Source organism: Galeopterus variegatus, unplaced genomic scaffold (genome assembly GCF_000696425.1).
Source record: "Galeopterus variegatus unplaced genomic scaffold, G_variegatus-3.0.2 Scaffold2347, whole genome shotgun sequence".
NCBI lineage: Eukaryota > Metazoa > Chordata > Mammalia > Dermoptera > Cynocephalidae > Galeopterus > Galeopterus variegatus.
The window spans coordinates 81,740-103,691 of NW_007728458.1; the positions used below are offsets into that span (position 1 = coordinate 81,740).

The 21,952-nt window shown below is 35.2% G+C and overlaps 1 protein-coding gene across 1 annotated transcript in view; it reads right to left on the bottom strand.

The window, feature by feature from the left end:
- Window positions 1–3,901: 3,901 nt before the first annotated feature.
- The window catches only part of LOC103597552 (roundabout homolog 2-like), a 61,020-nt gene continuing 42,969 nt past the window's right edge, over window positions 3,902–21,952 (bottom strand). Inside the window, exon 2 of the mRNA XM_008581406.1 lies at window positions 3,902–4,319. Within this exon, the coding sequence (XP_008579628.1) occupies window positions 3,985–4,319 (335 nt within the window). The 3' untranslated portion in view covers window positions 3,902–3,984. The remainder of the gene's footprint in view (window positions 4,320–21,952) is intronic.

Consider the following 21,952-nt stretch of genomic DNA (forward strand, 5'->3'; position numbering starts at 1 on the left):
ACAGTTATGTACAATCAACTATGTTCCAATAAAAATAAAAAGTTTTTTAATTAAACTTTTTTAAAAAGAATTATCCAATCCCAAATGGAAGGAGTGCAGAGGCTGAGATACCCCCAGCCCCATCCAGAGCTACATTCTTGAAAGAACGGGCAGCGCCTGCCACTCGGACTCCACCTCCACCTCCCACTCATTCTTCAGCAGCTGGGTTCTTCCCCCATGGCTACAGCCCACAGCTGCTATTTATTGGACAACCATGTAGCATTCGCACTGTGCCAACCACTTTTTCTTTCTTAAAAGTATTTCTTTGTTTTTTCTTGTCACTTCTCTGCCTGTACCCTATCACTCTGAGCCTCCTCCATGGGCATTTCTTTCCTTGCTCACGATTAAATATTGCTGTTCCAAGCAGTGGGAATGGTCTCAGACCTTAGCAACTGCACCCAGCACACAGCCTGCTTGGGCAATCATCTCTATGTCTATCTATTCCCATGGCCTCAGCCTCTACCTGGGAAAGACCTCTCCTCTCAATTCCAGAAGTTCTGTGTTTAGTGGAACAAGAGATATTTTTACCAGGATATCTCATTGGTATGCCAACCTGTTCAGCCAAAGCTGACCATACACAGTACAGTTATCTCTCCTGTACCCCCTTATCCCTAAGGATGGTAGCACTATATAACCAAACATTCAGCAAAAAAAAAAGAAAAGAAAAAATCTGGAAATCACCCTTTATCCCCACAAATCAACCATAAAGTGATATGATTTATAAATCCTAAATATGTTTCAAAACATTTCCTCCTTTCAATCTTCACTGCTATTCTCAGTTTAGAATCTCAAATCAACTTTTTGTTCTGAATTATTTCACACCCTCAACTCCTCGGTGACTTCAGTCATCCTCTCTTTAACACAATCTTCAATTCTCTTTCAAAGACTCTCCTTTCACATAACAAAAAAAGTCTCGATTTTACAATGCAGCACATGCCTCCCTTTCCAACTTCCACCCACCAACCTCGCATCAACCTATCTGCAGTTTTCCAAATACACAGTGCTCTTTTAGGCTTCCATTCTTTCTACCAGAGTGAAATTTCACTTTAATTTCCATCTGAAACATTCTCACCTGACCTTCAAATCAGAGCTCAGTCATGTATCCCCTCAGAATCCTTTCTTCAACTCGTCTATCTAAGAAGAATTAAATCTCCTCCCCTCTGGGTTCCTATAGTACCTTTTATATGCCTCTATGATAGACTTTGTTGTTTGTTTATTTATTATTATAATTATTTATTTACATGTTTGTCATCACAACACTCTTGAGAGCTCTTTGAGAATTGACTGGAAGGCATCTTCTTCATTCCTACTGCCCAGCACCTCTTTCAGGAGAGTCTACTTTTTGTTAATAGATGAGGTGGAAGCACCATGACTGAGCTATTAATGTTGAGTGTTCTAAAATATGAAAGCCACATGGTTATATAATCTTCAGCTGTTCCTCATCATTTTATAAAAATACACCTTAGTTACCAAGACTGGTGAGCTAATGGGAAGAGATAAGCAACATATCAATGAATATGTGATCTTGTATTGCCTCAAATGGCATGAACTGTTGACATAGCATTAAAAGAGAGAATTTTATTCACTAGCTAAATCTAATTTGGAAGTCTTCTTGTCTTCCTCTCTAAGTCATAAGCAATTCAAGCATTTCTTAAAGCTCATTTATTTCAAAATAAAAAAAAACTCTACTGTCACATTACGTGAAATAAAATCATGGTCGAAAATTTTCCTCCTAAAACAGTTTGATTCATTATTAATGATGCAATTAGGAAAGACAGCAACCTTTGTAAATGAAATAAAAATAAAAGATGCATGTGTGCTGGGAGCAATTTTAACAAAGTTAAGGCTCAGAAAAAAATAATAAGTTTATAATTGCACAACAATAAAATGTCTGACCAATTAGATAAACTTTAATTTTGAGAAGTAAAATTCATTAAGGATTTAAATAATTAGTTATTTGCTACTAAGTAGATAAAATTAAAAAATTGTGAAAAATTGAAAATGCTTAATTATCATTTATGTAAAATAGGCCAGATTTCATTTAGAGTGTTTCTTCAAATATGGCACAATTTCCTAAAATTAAAAATTAAAAGATTCAGGATCTGGCTTTGGATTCCCCTTTAACTTAATTTCTGAATGTTGGTCACTTAACCATCATGGGCTTTATTTTCTTTCCTACAAAATGGGAGAATAATTCCTGTCATATTTACTATAAAAAGGTCTAATGGAGGAAAAATCAATAGGATTTGGCATTAAAATATTTCAATGTATTTGAAAAGTTCCAGAAATAAGATATTTCAAAGTAAAGATGGAAGAGTTAGAAATATTTGCATTCTTGAGCTTTTGAGTACATATTTTAAATTTCACTAAACTGAATTTAAGTACAATTTAAATTAATTTTTGGTAGTATTTTATTAATATGAAAGTACCTGGTGTTCACTGCAAAACGACATTGCTAGTGAAGGTTCTGAAGCTCTTATCTTAATAAAAAAAAAAAAAAAAAAAAAAAAAAAAAATGGGTCTTAGGATACTTCTAGTCTTTTCCTATTGGAGATACAAATTTCAAGCTTCAGTGGGTTCCAAGTTTCCTGGCAGAAACTATAAATCAGAAGACTGGATATTTGAGAACAAAAGCTTTAATCATGATAGCTGAATAAGTAGCTATATGATTTTATTTACCAAAAGATGTTTTCATGTGTAAAGACAATGATATATTTGTTGAGAATCTCAATATACAAATACACAAGTTTTGCAGTCTAGTACAATATCATGTAGCATGTGATTTTAATTATCAAGTATCACTGAAGACATGAGATCCTGAGCTATGAAGCACTCCCCTCTCAGCTGCATAAATCGGATTCATGAATCCTGACTTTCCTCAGTTCTCTTCTGCATAAAGACCTACTTTACAACTAGGAAGTCAAAGAGTACAAACGTGTTTTAGCCACCTAAAAATTGTTTGCCATCTATTTACAATTCATTCTAGATATAATCTTTCCTTAAAATAGATAATATCAAAATTGTGTTGTATTGTTTAAATTATGACCCCAAACCGTCACCTATAAACTGGAAAACATAAGTATCATTTTTAAAAATTTGCTCACGAAAATGATCTATGAAGTTATGGAATCTATGTTCAAATAGATGCGAAGCATTGATATCCCGATTTACCACTGCTATTTGGACTATCTGACGAATAAATAAATATATAAAATATGCCAAAGGCAGGGCAAGTCCTTAGCTATTGATGATTACCAAGATTGAGAAGCAATTGGAAATCCTCCTATATATGAACATTCCGTCCACACAGAAAGCAGATCTCTTTTCTGCCGAGTTTTATACAAAATAAATGAATAAGATATAATTGCTGTTGCTGTTGCTATATTTTCCCCACCGTGCCTAGGGTAATGATTCCTGAATTCAGCCTGCAAGTAAAAGAGTTAATACAACCTACATAAGAAGAGAGCATGTTCATTTTAAAGTTGCCTAATAAAAGTTACATTTAGAAGTAAATATATGTGTGTGTGTGTGTGTGTGTGTGTGTGTGTATTTATTTATAAAATAGTTACTTATACATAAATAGGTAACAGTAATAGGTACAATTTTGAATTTGTGTCTTATATGTGATGGTACATTACACATAAACTTTTCATTTTAACATAGCCAACTTTAAAACTTGATTATATCTCTCATTAATAATTCAAATTTTAAGTCATTGTAACCTTGCTTTAATATAATAAAATAACCTCCACATTGATTTAATATGAAGAAATTTGTTGCAACACCTAGCTCGACATTATTTTGACTGGATTTGTTTGGAGAAGGCAAGGTAAAATTATGCAGAGTGTGTTGATTAAGCATGCTTAGATATTAAACATCTATGGGAACAAATCAAAGTTAATTAAAAATAAACAAAAATAAACGTGCACACGAGGTTCATTATGGTCACTTACATGCCACTTCCAGAGATGCATTTCGACTCACTGCTTCACCAAGATAGTTCCTTGCGACACAAACGTAGCTTCCTTCATCAGGTTTACTTCTGCGCCCGTGCACGATACGCAAGAAGAATAAGGATCCGCTGGGCAGAAGCATCCTGTGGGACCGGGGATCGTCCTTGTCGGTCTCCACCCGCTCACCATCCTTGTACCATTCAATGGTGGGCGTCGGCCGGCCCTCTGCCTTACAGTTCAGAGTGGTGGGTTCTCCCTTAGAGACGATAACATCCGAAGGATGCTCCACAATCCGCGGGGGAAAGTCTTCCTGGCGAAGACGAGATCCTACAAAACGTGACAGAATGAAGACAGGCTTTAACGTTTCCTTATCTGTGCCTTCTGTTTCATTTAGGTGCAAAATGGTGAAATTAAATTCTTCACTTATTCAATTGAATAACTGAATACTATTATTCTATTTATGTTTCATTCTTTTGGTCTCTATGCATCTCATAAGTCATCCCAATGCCTTTGTAATATAGGGATAAATTAATATCTTATTAATTTTAATAAGTTAGGTTTAACATGTTCTATGAATCATGCCAAGCAAAAGTAAAAGACAGCAAGAGATTTTATTTTGGGACCAACATGTTGGATGGGTACTAAGATGAAAAAGACTAATTTCCTGTCCTCAAAGTGTTTGCTATCTACTGGGGAAGAAAGCCCAGTGGGAAAGTGCTTAGAAAACACTCATAGTTACCATTTACTGTGCTGGCACTGTGTCATCAGACTTTAACAGAAAAAGAGACCTGCAAATTATGCACAAATATTATTATTTCAATGTAACAGAGGAGGAAGCAGCTTAGGAAATAACATCAATTGCCCAGGAATGTAGATGAACTAAGCAGTAGAGGCAGGATTTGAACCCAAGTGTGTCTGACTACGGAACTCAAGTATACATTACTATGTTAAAATGAAATAAGTGTTGCATAGAGGTACAAGAAATGCAAAAAAAAAAGTTAACTCTAACTTTAACATAATAAGAGGGCTCACCCCAGAAAGGTGACATTTAAATTGAACTGTAAAGAATGAAAATATGTCAACTGAGGAAGAAAGGCATTCAGACTGAACGAATACCGTGAACAACTCAATCAGTTTTTTACACAAAAAGTTTACCAACCTTGCTCTAGAATACCTGATTATCACTTTCCATCACTAACTTCATTTTTAAATTGATATTTCTTTTACATATTTGTAAGTCCACAAAACTCTCTTCTCCAGATTTCAGATGAAAAAAATTACTTTGACAGCAAAGTTAGTATTGCCCACATAATGAGAAATATCCAAGACCCCTGTAAGAAGAGATAGGCTAAGCAACGTACCAGAATAATTTCCTACAATTCTAAATTTGCTTGCGGCTGATATCAAGTCTGCCATCTTTTTATATCTCAATTACTAATTGGGCAATCAGTCAAGTTTTAATTAAAAACATTTTATTCAATTCCCATTAGCTATTTAGAAAGAAAGATAATGGAAATTATTCAGAGTCCAAAAGATAAACATACAAATATTTATTTTTCTGTCCAAGAAAGTAAACTGTGAAATGGTCATGTGACTTATGCAAAACTGAATGGCTAGTAGAAGTAGAATTAGAACTCAAGACCTTTAATCCAAAATGTGCCAGGCTTCTTAAAAATGAATGGAAGAGTAAATAAAGAATGCCCATTACCTCTAGGCTAATTCCAAAATCCTCTTCTAATGTTGATTTCAATAAAATGAATCAATGAATGTCACTAGTCATAATTTAACCAGAAAATATCTTCCTTGTTTTTCAAAATGTGAGTCTCAGACTCCCTGCATCAGAATCATCTGGGGTTTTCTTTTTAAATATGGAACACTTCACAAATTTGCATGACATCCCCCGCCTAGCAGCCGTGCTAATCTTCTCTGTATTGTTGCAATTTTAGTATATGTACTGCCAAAGCAAGCACTGGGATACTTCTTAAGAATGCAGATTTTTAGTGTCTACAGTGAACAGGATGCATCAGAAACAGCCGGTAAAGGAGTCTGGGAAGTTGCATTTTTAGCATGTTTACCAGGAGAAGATCATGAACTTAGGCCTGGCGAGATATAAGCATTCCACAGCAACATCAAAACAGTTGGATGCAAATGTATTTTAGAATGATGTTCTAAGCACCCAAATTACATAATGCATTATTTCTGCTTCTCAGAGACTCTCAAACAATGATTGTATAATAATTTTTGGTAAAATATTTAATTTTTAAAAAGTTGAGTGATTTATTAGTTCTTCAAATTTGTAAAGGTGAATTAGAAATCATAATCCATAAATATAGTTAAATTTAGTTTCATTTAGGGCCGGCCCGGTGGCGCACTGCTACAGTGTGCCGCTTGGGAAGTGCGGCGGCACTCCCGCCGAGGGTTCGGATCCCACGTACAGACCGGCCGCTCACTGGCTGAGCGAGGTGCGGGAACAACAGCGAGGGTTGCGATCCCGTAGCCGGTCCCGGTCCGTACGGGCGCGACACTGAGGGTTGCAATCCGTTGCTGGTCACGAAAAAAGACAAAAAAAAAAAAAAATTAGTTTTATTTAGTCAATAACCACTCATTTGCAGTGAGTGTCACAGAACTTTTGTTTTTAGGAAGCGATTTCAATTACATAAAATAATAAAGGAGGATAAAGCACCTAGAAGAAAATCGTTGATTTCATTTCATGTATTTCAAAGTAAAATGCTCTTGCCTCATTGTTCAGTTGAAATATAGTATTTCTTTGAACCAAGCTATATTTCTTTCATGCACAGACTAGGTAGTACTATCAACTATTAGTCTCTCCACAAGGCAAGCAATGTGTTTCAGACTTCTCTGAATTTTTCTGAGGGCAGAAGAAATTCTTGGCAAATTAGGAACAGAGTGTGAAATACACTTCCCCCAGCAAAATTACTATGCAGTCTTTTTTTTCTCTTTCTTAGAAATATATGTAATAGTGTGTCCTAGCTCATAACAATTGTTTGTTTTAATAAAATATTTCCTCAAATATCGTCCTAGTAAAATTGATCCAGGAAGATTTTCTATGATTACTCCCATTCTTAAGGTGATCCAGAGATACTTCCTGACATTATTCCTACCCTAGTTTGAGAGGTACAGTGCCTCCATAGGAAAAGTGCCACTGAGGGCTAAAGGCTGCCTGACACATCATAGTAAGAAGGAGGCAGTGTGGTAGAAATAAAGGACACAGATTATTAACCAGATAATGTTTATGACTCACTTGCCTTGTACCAGGTGTAAATCAGAACCCGAATGTCTCACTAGTCAGTTTAGAAGATTAAAAGAAATCACGTATATAGAACACCAAGACAGGTAGCAGGTATTGACTTTATCTTATATTTTTCCCTTCTGTAAACCATTATAAATATTCTTTCCAAAATTTATCCCATAAAACTCTAATCACATTAACATGAGTTTCTCTTTTCTGAGGGTCATTTTTGTAGTAATGTTTTACTGCTCAATATATTTTAGCTAGTTTTCCACTAGATTTCAAAAAAATAGAAGTTATTACTGAATTATCTTTTGTCAAAATAAATCCTATTCAAAATTTCCTCCACTGAAAAAAGCATATCTTAGTGCCACTGTAAATGCTGTCTTCATTGATTAGTGAGCTAAGGTAATTTGTAATGAAATGGATTTAACAAGTCATTCTATCACTCCATCAAGTCTGTCTTTATAACTTTTCCATACTTGAATTCCTCATGATGAATAAATTCCAGCATACTTACCTTATAAGGGAGCAGAAAAGGGCTATGAGATAACTTTTTTCCCCTAGATGTCCTATGATGGGCTAGGAGGTAGTAAAAAGGTCAATATTAAGAAAACACAAAAATTGTTTCATCAATTTGTACACTACTAAAACTCTCAGGAAATTTTCTAATTTGCCGGTGACATAAACAAATTTATAAGATTCTCATTTATTTTGGAAGCACAGTAGTGCCATGTTAATAAAAATAAGTTTAAATTAGAAACAACAGCAAAATTGAGACCAAGAAATACTACCTGTTTGCTATAAAATTTAAACATGGCTTTTTAATATCTTGAAATTAAAGTTAATGAAAGGAAATTGACAAGGATAAAAGAGTTTTCTTGTCAAAGAGCAGGCAGCCTTGATTCTTAAAGTCTCCAGTTGTAAAATATGGCACCAAGCAGCGTCCCTATTACCTAGTGTTCCAGATCCAACAGACAGAAGATTGAGCTACCAGAGATCCTCTTATTCCAAACCTCCATTTTACAGATGAGAAGAAAAAGATAAGAGAACCATGGAATTTATGTTTATTTCCCAAAAACTGAGACTAGAAGGACATAGTTGTCTTAGCTGTGGGTCCAAGCTCTGTTTTCAGCAGCATGAGTTTTCCTTCTTTATTACTCCTCCTTCTTACCCATATTTTGGAATTCTAAAATAGAAAGTACTGAACACACTAGATTTTAGTTGTTTTTGTTTGTTTTATTGTTTTGTTTTGGCTTTTTTCTCCCTGTACCTTTGTATGGTTAGTGATATGACCTGAATAAAGTTATCTAAACTTTCTTATGATACTATTTCTTCATCCCAAAATTGAAGCAACTGGAAGAGTAAATTGCTACAAACTCATTGTTCTGTAACATAATCACAATCTCTATGGCTGTCACATCAACAATATCTTAATGGACATATCTGTAAGAGTATAATGGGTAGCAATTTAAATTTATGAACATAAAGCAAAATGTTAAGGATACACACTTTAATGTCACTTTAATGTTTATCTTTTTAATAAAAAGTATAGATTAGAAAGGTTGACCCTTGTGTCTGCTATCAAAATCAATGTGTATCAACATGCGTTAGAGAACTCTCCAAAAGTAAACAATGATTTAAAAGACTTTTCTCAAAAAAAATTAGCTTATATAACACTTGGAATTTATTCTTAAATTTCTATAAAATTTATTCATGTTGCCAATAAATACATGGTTCTATAAATCATTTTAACCAAATACCAACTGGCAACATATAAGCAGTTATCTTAAAGTTAAATATTTCATCCATTATATAAACAACCTACATCAAAGATCTTCAATATTTCCTTCCTTATTCTTATTATCTTTGCTATTTCAGAGAAGGTAACTAGGACAGATTCATAAAACTTTTTCTCTGAATTTTGCAATTGTATTTCAGGCCTATACTTATCTACTGTTAACAGAATTGCTATAACTGTTAAAATGCTTTTTCCCTCGGTTTTTTTCACATCCCCTGTCATTCAGTGATTTCATAAGGTAAATTTTAATTGCTTTTTAAAATATTATATTTCCCAGCTGCCCACATCCAAGGTGCTGAGCCACTAAAGATGCCTGAGCAGGTGGGCACTGGTGACAGTCTAGAGCATCTGCATCCAGGGAAGGATGCAGGACTGGTTTGTGCAAGTTAGAATCACTAGCTGGAGGCAACTGAATCCTGGGGCAGATACAGGCCAATATCTATATACCATGGGAAAGAAATTTTGAAACTACTATTCTGAAAGGTTTCCAGAAAAATTTTAGGGGTGATTCTCCTCTTGAGAAATAAAAAAATAATAATAATTTCCTACTTTATGAATCATTTTCCAACTAGTCAGCAAGGAGCTGATGTATTAACCTAGACATTCATCCAATATATTTCAAATCAATTTGCTACATCTTACATGGTTGAAGGTATTCTTTAAAAGAGTGATTTGCCACCAAATCAGAGGTTTTCATGGGTTATGTAGATTTGCCTTACAATGACAAAAACAATCCTCATTCTAGGAAAGAGATCTTTGAAATTTAGTTTCTTGTTATCATATTTACAATACCTTGACATGGTTTAAAATTGCATTTGACTTTACAAAAGGTAATGTAATGAAACAAAACCAATAAATTATTTAATAATGTTTAATTTTCTGAAAACAATCGATATTTACTTGGTGGAGACTATGAACAATTCTACAGAAAATGGCATTCTACTTAAATAAACTCTGGTTCCTAAGCAATATATTCTGAAAATTCTATAGCAGTAGCATTAATCTTAGTAACTGTAGATGCTGAAGGCCCCAGTGTCAGTGTCTAGAAAACACCATTTTCACCAGCACTGACGTTTTACACATGTATGTTAAGCTTTGTAAATATTTAGTTTCTGATAAATTTGCCTGGGATTCCCTTAACCTGAAATATTTTATTATAAAGTTAAATTAAATGACTTTAATTAGGGCCGGCCCGGTGGCACACTGCTACAGTGCGCCGCTTGGGAGCACGGCGGCGCTCCCGCCGAGGGTTCGGATCCCACATACAGACCGGTTCCCGCTCACTGGCTGAGCAAGGTGCGGGAGCAACACCGAGGGTTGCGATCCCGTTGCCAGTCCCAGTCCAGTGCGGGCGCGACACTGAGGGTTGCGATCCGTTGCCGGACACGAAAAAAGACCAAAAAAAAAAAAAAAAAAAAAATGACTTTAATTAAAATTTCAGGCACATTTTACTATATAGTATGCCGAAGATTTTTAAAAGACAGAATTGAAAATACTAGTACAATCCAGACAGTTCCTCAAAATAATTATGGCTGAATCATTATCAAAAAAATTACAACTCTCATCTGCCAAAAGCGTTAGCTGTATCATGTCCAAGGGATGCACACAATGACTGGTTTTAGGCTTGCTCACTTTGAATTAATATTCAACTAACATGTGAATCACATTTCATTATTCTATAAACTTTTTAAAGTATGGTTCTTCAACCATGGATTGGCTTTTGTGAAATGGAGGTAAGGAATGGTACCTCAGAAATTGGGAGCAAATTTTGTGTGTATGTGTGCATGTGTCTTTTTAAGAAATCATAAGGTACATCTTTGGCAGTTAATATAGATTATCTGCCTTGACATTGCTCTTATTCAAATGTCAGATAAGTGTGAACTCAGAAAACTTTCTTACCCTTTCCACACTTTCCTTATCTATAAAACATAGCAATATGTTTTAACCTAATAACATTGCTGGGAAGACTGAATGAGATTTTTGCATGTGCTTAGCATATCATAAGCACTCAGTAAATGTTTGCTACTATTGTTAGAATTATTATAATGTATAATCCTTTTATTAGTATAACCTCTATTGTTATGTTCAAAGTTCCTGTGACCTCATAAAGTCAATAAACCACCATTCTATAATATGGTCCCTCTTAGGCAATAGTAGGTCATTCAAAATACAGCTCTTGCCAGTCTCTGTACTCTGATTTTCTGCTACTGTCTGTTCCAAACTACAAAACTGAAGGTTATTCTGAATGACGTACCTCACCTGCACTTCCCTGAAGGGTTCATGATCTAATAGCTCTGCACTTTAGTCAGCCTTGCAATATACCATATTATGTTCTAAATATGGAAATAGTAGGTGCTTAATTAATATGTGATATAAATGCATGAATAAACATATCACTGTTGTTATTCTCTCAATGGAGCTACAGGTAGTTGGATTTTAATCAAATAAGCTTTATTATACCTAAAGAAAACTTCTATTGCATGTGTAGAATTGTTTGTGCAGGATTTTGGTACCAGGCATCACTGTCTAGGCAAGGTGAAGAAATGATTTGTAACTTATACTCACTGAAACTTAAGTAAATATCAATGCTTAGTAAGTCTTTGGGTCCCTCTAAACTATTTTATTGAAATAGGTTATACCAACACTGAAGATTTTTCATCACCAAAATCTTGAAACCCCTGCATGATTAATATAGAGGAAGCATCTATTTTATGGTTGCTTTTTCATTATAAATTCAAAAAGGATTAAGAGATAGCAAAAGAAATTTGTTAAAGGCAAAATAACATGACTTATTAAATAGCATGACAGGAACAAGAATATTACTAGAACACCATCTAAAAGTAACTCTTACCAGTAGTTTCTATTGCATGTGTAGAATTGTTTGTGCAGGATTTTGGTACCAGGCATCACTGTCTAGGCAAGCTGAAGAAATGATTTGTAACTTATACTCACTGAAACTTAAGCAAATATCAATGCTTAGTAAGTCTTTGGGTCCCTCTAAACTATTTTATTGAAATAGGTTATACCAACACTGAAGAGTTTTCATCACCCAAATCTTGAAACCCCTGCATGATTAATATAGAGGAAGCATCTATTTTATGTTTGCTTTTTCATTATAAGTTCAAAAAGGATTAAGAGATAGCAAAAGAAATGTGTTAAAGGCAAAATAACATGACTTATTAAATAGCATGACAGGAACAAGAATATTACTAGAACACCATCTAAAAGTAACTCTTACCAGTAGTTAGCATTATCATGTGAGGGATCAGATGAAACCGATCATCCTCGGGTCTTCCCAGATTATTACCATGTGGACATGGAATTAACCTCCATCCAGCCACTCTCGAAATGCAATGCTTTCTTGTCACAAAGCAAAAGCTGTGGAACACACAGAATTATACTGGATCATGCTGGAAGGAAAGAAAATGCTGACAGGCGGGGGAATAAAAATGTATAGACTTAGAACAATAGTGAAAGACACGAATAATGATAGTTTAGTACAGGAAGGTGTTTTTTAAATGTAGGAAGTTGCTTTTACTGTCAAGCATTCAATACATCGAACTGTGACAAGTTGGATTTTATAAACAAGTATCGACTGGAAATCTGGAAGAAGTGAAAAGTGTACAAATTTTATTTTTTTACTTTTTAAAAAATTTATCAGTATACGATGTAGTTGATTTTCGTGTCCCTTTACCAATTCCTCCTTGTCTCCCCTCTTTCTCCCCCTCCCCCATCTACGTAATATCTGAAAAGTGTACAAATTCTAAAAGAGAATATAATGATCTTTGCTTAATATTCCACATAGATATTCAGCTTTCAAAGGGGGCAATAAATAACTGTGTTTCGTTTGTTTAGAGATATACATACTGCTGCTGACATTTTTAAAAGAGGAATGTCGTTACGTCTTACTTTTTAAATAAATTTTCATCCTAAGTGGGAGGAAAAAAAAATCTTTGAGTTGTATGTAAACTATTGAACTAGATGTTTAAACTGAGTGTAATAATTTTTTTTTTTTGACCGATAAGGGGATCATAACCCTTGTCTTGGTGTCGTCCACACCACGCTCAGCCAGTGAGTGCACCAGCCATCCCCATAAGGGTCCGAACCCGCGGCCTCAGCGCTACCAGCGCCGCACTCTCCCGAGTGAGTCACAGGGCCGGCCCCGAGTCTAATAATTTTTGACTTGATTGGTTAAGGCCTCCCAAGTTGGGCGTGCTTCAGACCTCTGCTCTTCTCTTCAATGCTTTCCACAGAAAAAGAATTCATTTCCTCTCTGTCTGTCAGGTATTATCACTAGGATGACAATAGCCAAATCTCTAGTATTTCCAGCTAAGGAAAGTTCTGATCTTTGTTCAGGTGCCCATTTAAATGCTCAGTCATCACCTCAAATTCTATTTCTCAAAATGGATCCCTCACCTCTCTCCTGTTCCCATACCTCATCCTCTTTTCCTTCCTGACATCATGTCCATCTTTTTTCAGGTCCCTATTACTCAAAATCCCAGTTGTGGGGTTTAACTCTTCGATTTCTTTCATATCTATATAGTCATGGATTCCTGTGGATTCCTTCCTTCTCCAGGGTTATGTCTGCTTCTCAGTTCCACACTCACTGTCTCTCTCTAAATTCAATTTCTCACTTTTGTTATTCCACACTCTCGTAGTTTCTCCCTTCCAAATATGTTCTTTCCTTTCCCTAATCACTCCATGCCTAGAAAAATACATAAGGATTTTAGAACAGCTAGATGTAGCTTTTCTTCACAAACTACGTAGGTCGGCCAGGCAAATCTCAGACTTTCATGGAGTATCCTAAATTCTTCTCAGTCCCTCGGCCAGTAGAAATCCATTTATTCAGCCAGCTGAACTACAAATTGGACTTCTCTAAGTCCAGTTGATGCAGCCAGGATTAAGCAAATTGCCTGGTGAGTTCTATGATGAAGCACAAAACTTCAAACCACCATGCCAAGGCTCAGCGTTTATTTGGACAGCTTTTACTCATGCTGCTATGATGTCTTTGTGACACTGATTTATAGTCAAAGGTGCCAGAACATCACTTACTATATTAAAACTTGGCTGTGTTTCTCATTTTCTAAGTTCACTGCAAATTTGAAAAAATACACTGACTGCGGGGGCAAAAATGAGATGCAGAATCCTCCATTTCATTGAGATTGCTTGTGCCTGATATATTTATCTAAATTGCCAATATTGAAATCAGGTCCATGGGTCAACTGGCCCAGATGTAAATTCTGAAATGATGATGCAGGCATTTATATAATCTGGCTGCTTTTCTTGCATTTGGTTTATGAGTATTTTAAAATAGAAAATAGAGTAATAGTATCTTTAAATAGGAGCATTAGTTTAATCTTTGTATATTCCTTGTGAGATCATTAACAAAATGAAATTAGAATGTAGTGGCATCAATATAGCTAACACACACCCACCAACCTCAGTATTTATGTGGAATTTGAACTCAAATGTACAAAATCACTGAAACACATTTCACAGCGAAAATATATCAACTGGCTAAAGTCCATCAACAATCAGGAAATGAGGAGGTTGTATCTCTGTTGTCATTAGTTTACAATCAAGTGCTTTCTTTAATTATCCTCACTTGGGCTCAGAAAGCTTTTAAACACCCAGTGATCAGGCATGCAAACAAAAGTGTGAACAAGAGCTCCCTGTATGACTTTGCCAGGCTCAGTATGCACCACCTTGATGTACTGATGGTTCTTAATGAAGACAACTGTCACCAATTAGACAACTGACAAATAGGTTGAAACCTCAAGTGTCAAAATAGGAAAAAGGAACTGACCCCCGAATAGTAAATTATTTTTAGGTGGCATTTAATCACTCTCACAATAGCAAAAGATAAATTTCATTGATTGTTCTTTACTACAATGAGTAACTCTGCTTTGCACTTTGCACTTTGTAGGTTTACAGTTTAGTTTTTTCCCCCCTTCTCCTTTTCTAAATTTTTCTTGCATCTTTTTGATACACTCTTTCATTATGATTAACTTGGATTGATGAGCATCCAATTAGATATATTAGCAATGTCCTTAAATATAGGGCCTAAGCAGAGAGTGTGCATAGATTCTGGATTCAGACAGACTTTAGATTAAGTCCTGGCTCCTGGAGAAAAGGTTATTTCTGAAGTCAAGGACACTGGGATTTTAAAAGCATCCGATTCTTCAGCCAGTATTAAGAGTGATTACAAAATCTACCCAAGGATTGGAGTCTGGGGAGGATGCAGGTAAAGCCCCAGGAGTGGCCATCTATACCTATATCTATATGTATATCATCTATATCTATATTTCTACATCAAACACATTGCCCAAAGAGCTCATTGTCCAAACAATTTTCTTTGATAAACCCCAAATTTTACAACACTTTTGCACAAGCAACTGCCTTCCTTCACATAACAAAAATAGAAATTCTTCCTGCTTGCACATTGGCAGGCAGCCCACATTTGCCCATACCACAATTATTTCTGAATGACTTGGCACAACCTTCAATGATATGCTTGCATCACAGATTTGATGTTCCATTTTTGCCTATCTCATCACTTTAGTCTCCAGAAGTTGTATTTGCCTGATTATTATTAATAGACATGGGTATTTCTGCATGGCTGTCCTGAGAGTCCACACCCTTGGGCTGCCTGAAAGGTGAGATCACCTTCGGATCTCTACTGGCTCAGATCCCTTGGATGGGATCCAAGACAGAACTGCCTTATGTTGCATTTCACTGCTGTGGCCAGTGGTGTAATAATGAGGCTCCTGTGTCAATACTCCTTGCATTGTAAAGAATCATAATCCCAATATAAGCACAAGATTTAAAAATGATGTGTTTCTTTTAATTTCATTTTATTTAACTTTTTTTCTTTAACAATCACAGCCAAGCATTGTATACCAAAACATCTGAAAGTGTCAGTAACATGCAATTTTCCATAAACTAATAAACTATTGCATAGACTTCAAACACACACACACACACACACACACACACAGGCAGAGGGGTATAAACACATTTACAGAACTGTGGGAACACAATTTTTCTCATTTTTTCCCTTAAGGAGGAATCTCCCACTGAATATTAATGTCAAATATTTGAGTCATTAAACAAAACATATAATGAATAAATATCTCAGAAAAATCAGAAAGTGAATATATATAATTATATTATCAGATTAATATAGCCACTGTTTTTTAGTGGAGCTGTGCCTAGGCCTTAATGCAAGGTTCCAAATAACTACACACTTGTGTTTATGAAGGGAAACACATCAGCAACTATTTTCAGGTTTACCACACTCACACCAAAGGCAGTTAGTTGTGCACATGAGGGAAAGGACTCGGGTCTACTGTACTCTCACAGTCAACTGTAGCTAGCTCAGCTGAAGAGAGCTTTCCGATTCTTGGCAGAATAACAAATTTTCGAGCAGAGAGGGGAAAGGGGTGAGATTTTTTCTCCTGTAAGTAACTTAATGAATGAAGTACTAATTAACATTATGGCATTGATAAATGGAGAGAGAGATTAGGGATGTACTCGATATTCAGACCTTCGCAGATGGACTGTCAAAGCCACATTAATTCCTATCTCATTGGAGCATCTGCTTCTCCCATAATCCACTGGCCCTTGGTACGAACAACACAAACTGTTGTGACTCAATTCGATTTATATCAATCTAATTTCTTTTAATCCAATTTGTATTCCAATCTACTACCTTCTAATCACTTAAATCTTCAGCCTCCATCTGGTAAATTTTCTCTCAAAATTAACCGAGCAGATGCCTCTGAGATTGGCTTCCACAGGCAAGCTAATCAGACCCTCTCCGTGGCCTATAGAATCCGCTGAATAGGTACGTGACTCACGGTGTTGCCCTAACAGTTAAAAACACAGCGAGGTAGAAAGACAATTTTATCTACCATTAATTGGTTCATTTGCATAACACTGCTTGGGAAGAAACATAAAACACAAAACCTAAGAGAAGAAGACTACAGGAAGAGAGCAAAATGCGCTCATTTGTCAAGTGAGCTCTACAATTCAATCTGTCTTTTGCTTAGGTTAACAAACACAGAATGAGAATATTATTTGATACTGTATAATCTAAAAAGCTACCCTCTATACTCCATGGGATTGGAGGAGTTTGTATAAAAGCCACAAAGTCATTTTGAGACCCAACTTTGGTTAACCAATATATTCTTAAAATCAGCTTCTGAATTTTAGAACTATGCACTAATTTATTCCCTGGAGCATATGTGATACAACCAATACAGCCCCTGGCTAGCATTCACTCCATGGAAGTGCCACTGTGAGCCATAATTAAGGTCACAGATTAAACGTTCCCCAGTGAGCAGACTGGACAGCACTACCTGTGGAATAAACATCATTGCAGAGACACAGTAATTAGCAAAAATAAATTAATAAACACGGGACCCAGGACATATAAAGGAAAACACTATAGTAAACCACTTTTCACGTGAGACTTATGAGATTGGTTTCATTAATTTATAACCATACTTCTTACATAGTGTATTTTGATAATAGTTAATTTTTTTTCAAATTTCAAGGCACTATGAAATAGAAACATTAAAGTATTCATTGTAGCCACATGAAGAATTGGACTCAAGAAGACTTCTGCTATTAGACAACTCTGGATGATTGGCCAAGGAAACCAGTAAATCTGGAACACTGTCTTAGAGTGAAGGATGCTTATCAAGTCAGTCTCACTAACAGTATGAAACAGAAAAATGTCAAAAAAGCATAACATATTAATACTAGTTACTTTATGCACATTACTAAATTACTAGAAGTTGAATTAAACAATTGAATGTAGAATCTACTTCTACAATTCTGATTAGAGTAAGATATAAAAGAAAAGGTCTGTGGGTGCCTGGGTCACGGGGTATCCAAAATAATCAGAAAAACACTACTGTAGAAATCAGGGGGCTCTGATAATCCTGAAGCCCTGGTGAACTGGGGGCATGGAGGTGGGAGACACCAATCCATGTCTCTCAGTCCTAAGACATTAAGTGACACAAATTACCCAGTGAATAAACCAGTCACTTCCAGGCCCAGCTCAGTCTCACATTTGCAGCTGGAACACTTTGCCTCTCTGAACCTCAGTTGTTTCATCTGTAAAGGGGATTGAAATCTATCTGTTTTGTTAACAATGAAAAGTGATCACATAGGTAAGCCACACTTCTTGAATTCTAAAGAAACCATATCAACGTAAGACAGTACAGGAGGGCCACTGAAGAACACGGATTCTGGACTCAAATTTGAGAGCCAGACTTAGGAGTTGGGGAACTGTGGGCAAATTACTAACTCTCTCAGTACCAGTATAAAGTGGTGATGATAATATCTCCTGCCCCATATTATGAGAAGAAAATGAATTAGTACATGTAATATGCTTAGATGAGTGCCTGGGACGAAGTGTCCCAGGAAAACATAAACATCAGCTAAATAATAAGAGCTAAAGAATATCTTTGTGTTGTAAGTTCTCAGGTATGTCTGGATGTGCATTAACTGTTTAGTGGCTAAAGAGCAGTGCCCATTATCTCAATGACATTTTTCTTTTCAATAATAAAGGCAAACTAGGTTGTACGAATATATTTCAGGAGCTGCAATGAGCTCTATCTATATGAATAGAAAGAAAATATAGTCTATAAACTAATTTTAATTGGCTCTCATATAAAAATAGTGACCTCATTGATACCAATAATTTTATTAATTCCTGAAACAAGCATATTGGGTATTATTTGCCAGATTAAATGCAGAAGAAACAAGATCTTTATATATATGTAACTATAACTACATATATTTTTATATTTATAAATTTATATATTTAAATATATTTTATATATTTATAACTAAAAAAATATGTTCTCATCCACCAAGAGCCACTCTTTGCTATATCAGAGGTATAACTTCAGGCGGAGGGAGTCCCAACCTCATGGAGGTCAGAGTCTTGTGTTCTAGCACCCTGATTAAACCCCTTTCTCCCTCTGGACAGTAAAATATGTGAAGCAGATATGTCAATGCCTCCTTGGAGGCTCATAAAAGTGATATTGAATTGTAAAAGTATTGGTTGAATGCCCACTTTCATAACCCTGGTGTCAAGTAGAAAGCAGAGATAGAATGGCAGAGATTCTAGAACATCTAGGAGTGATTCTGTACTTAGCGGAGCACCCTTAACCTCAGGACTACCCTATCCATGACATACCTCTGATATAGCAAAGAGTGGCTCTTGGTGGATGAGAACATATTTTTATAGTTATAAATATATATAACTATAAATATAAATATATAAAATACATTTAAATATATAAATTTATATATAAATTTATAAATATCTAAATATATGTAGTTATAGTTACATATATATAAAGATCTTATTTCTTCTGCATTTAACTTATTAGTATTTCTGCTGCCTAGCATAGCACACCCATATACGTACATGCTTAACAAACATTAACTTATTTTCAATAATACTAATCAATAACAACAAAAATAATCAATATGATTATAATTTTTTGAATTTGTAGGCACCGGGTGCTTTACCAAGATTATTTTATTGCATTCTCAGTACAACCTTTATATAATGGATGAGGATTCCAGAATTTAAATTGCTTATATAGATTCACAGGAAATTGTCACTACCCACAGTATCTGAGGTTTTCAAAATATAATAAAAAAATTTTTGTGCTCTTTTTTTCAAAAGGCAAGAATATACATTTCATCTGTGCTGTCATCACTGTTTTTTGGGTTTTTTTCAACCAAGATTTTGCTCAGGAGACAGCGCATTTATCAGGAGGGAGTACCAGTTTGCTTCAGTGAGCTGTTTCAGTATGGTCGTTGAAGGTCCTGATTATCTAATCTCTTCCTTAAAAACTTTAGTTTTGCCAGCTTTAAATATTTTGTTCAAAATTTTCATTGATCAGTATAAATTTACTTAAACCGTTAAGGCAAAACTGAGACCTCATACTTTGAACTTCTTTTTTGGAGAAGAAAGACATTCAAAACTCAAAAGTTTCTATAATGAAAAGCTATATCTTTAATTAGGCAAATTATTAATGCTTCATGTAGATTTATCTATACATTATTGTGAGTTATTTATGATGCAAAGTGCTATAGTATTTATATTAGAAATTAGAACTAATCTTTATTTGAACAGTTTTACTTAATTTTTAAGGCAATTATTTGTAAGGATTTTATATAGTTTAATTTGGAATAATTTATAAGTGGTTGACAAGATACATCTTGACATGAGAAGACAGTCTTTCCTCCAGTTTTACTTATTTTCTTCACATTTTAAAATCTTTGTCATTTAGAAACACAAACTTTAAGCAAGAAAAAAACAAATCAAAATACCAAAAGCTACTGTTGGAAGCTTTAGTACCACCTATGCTAAAATACCTCCCTTCCCCCAAATAAGTTTTAAACATTTAAATTAGGTACTATTTTTAAGAGCCAGTCTAATTTAATCCCAAAAAAGGTAAAAGGTCTTCATAAGACAAAATGGGAATCACAAGAAAGCACAATAAAGTGGGTATAGTAACCACCAATGTAAGAGAAAGGATTATAGAATTTACATATTATTTTTATAATACAGTAAAAATAAATAAGTTATGATAAGATAATCATCCTTCAAAATAAAACTGCAAGATAACCAAATGTGCCCAAGCTTTTCAAACTATTAACAACACTTCCTGAACAGTAATTTTGAGTCCCACTAGGATGCCATAAAAAATAATAGTATGTAATTAAAGCAAAAAATACATAGACCATATTTTGGTGTATATATTAACATAAAAATGATTTTTATTTATTTTATTTTTTTATTTTTGCCTTTTTGCCTTTTTTACTGACCAGTAACGGGATCGCAACCCTTGGTGTTGCGCCCGCACCACGCTCAGCCAGTGAGCGGGAACCGGTCTCCACATGGGATCCGAACCCTCGGCGGGAGCGCCGCCGCACTCCCAAGCGGCGCACTCCCCAGTGCACCGATGGCCCGGCCCCATACAAATGATTTTTAAAAGGTACTTTTTCTGTTAGCTATTTTCATCAGGAGGTTATTGATGAAAGGAAACAGAGAATAAGGCTCAAGCCTCCCACAGTGAATATCTCAGAGCACCCCTTCCTCACCCACCTCCAAGTTGTTTATACATCCTAGGACAGGAATCCCACATAATCTCAACAGATAGTGTCCAGCCTCAGTGAGAAAGGGAAAACGTTACTCTCAATTTAAAATTTCACTGAGGTACCCAATTTTCTTTATTACTGAAATTCATCAGTATTTTCATATGAAGTGTTCCTATTTCTATATAGTATTCCACATACTATACCTTCTTCAGGTAAAATATTATCCAGTAAAATTAGCAGGAAAGATATGACTCCTAATAAACTTGTTTGGTCATTCTATAATGCTTATATAAAAGGCTAACATATATATTAAAGTGCCAATGTATAAAGAAATGTATTTCATGTGTATGTGTGCGTGTGTGTGTGCATATCACTAACGAGAAACAAGGTGACTTCTCTCCCCTTTTATTTATGGCCCACTTTCTAAAAGCCAGGTTTTAGTGTTCAACTTTCCAGCTGTGAAAATTTAAATTATATGACAGAAACAGAACAACGAAAACCTTTATTTGAAAATGATAAATACAAAGTTTGATATTTTTAAGTTTTCCTCTCCAGACTGGGTAAAGAAAAACAAGGAAACATCTAATGTACTGCACTTTAAATACTCATGAAGTTTAGGAGGAAAGGTTGCTACACTGTCATCTCATCCTGTCCTTAGGGACATTTATGTTGTACTGAAATAACATATTTATTCAAAGGACTGCATTCATTCGTTTGTTCATCATTTATTTATTTATAGGCAAGGTTCCAGTAATAAATATACATCACAGGAGGGAA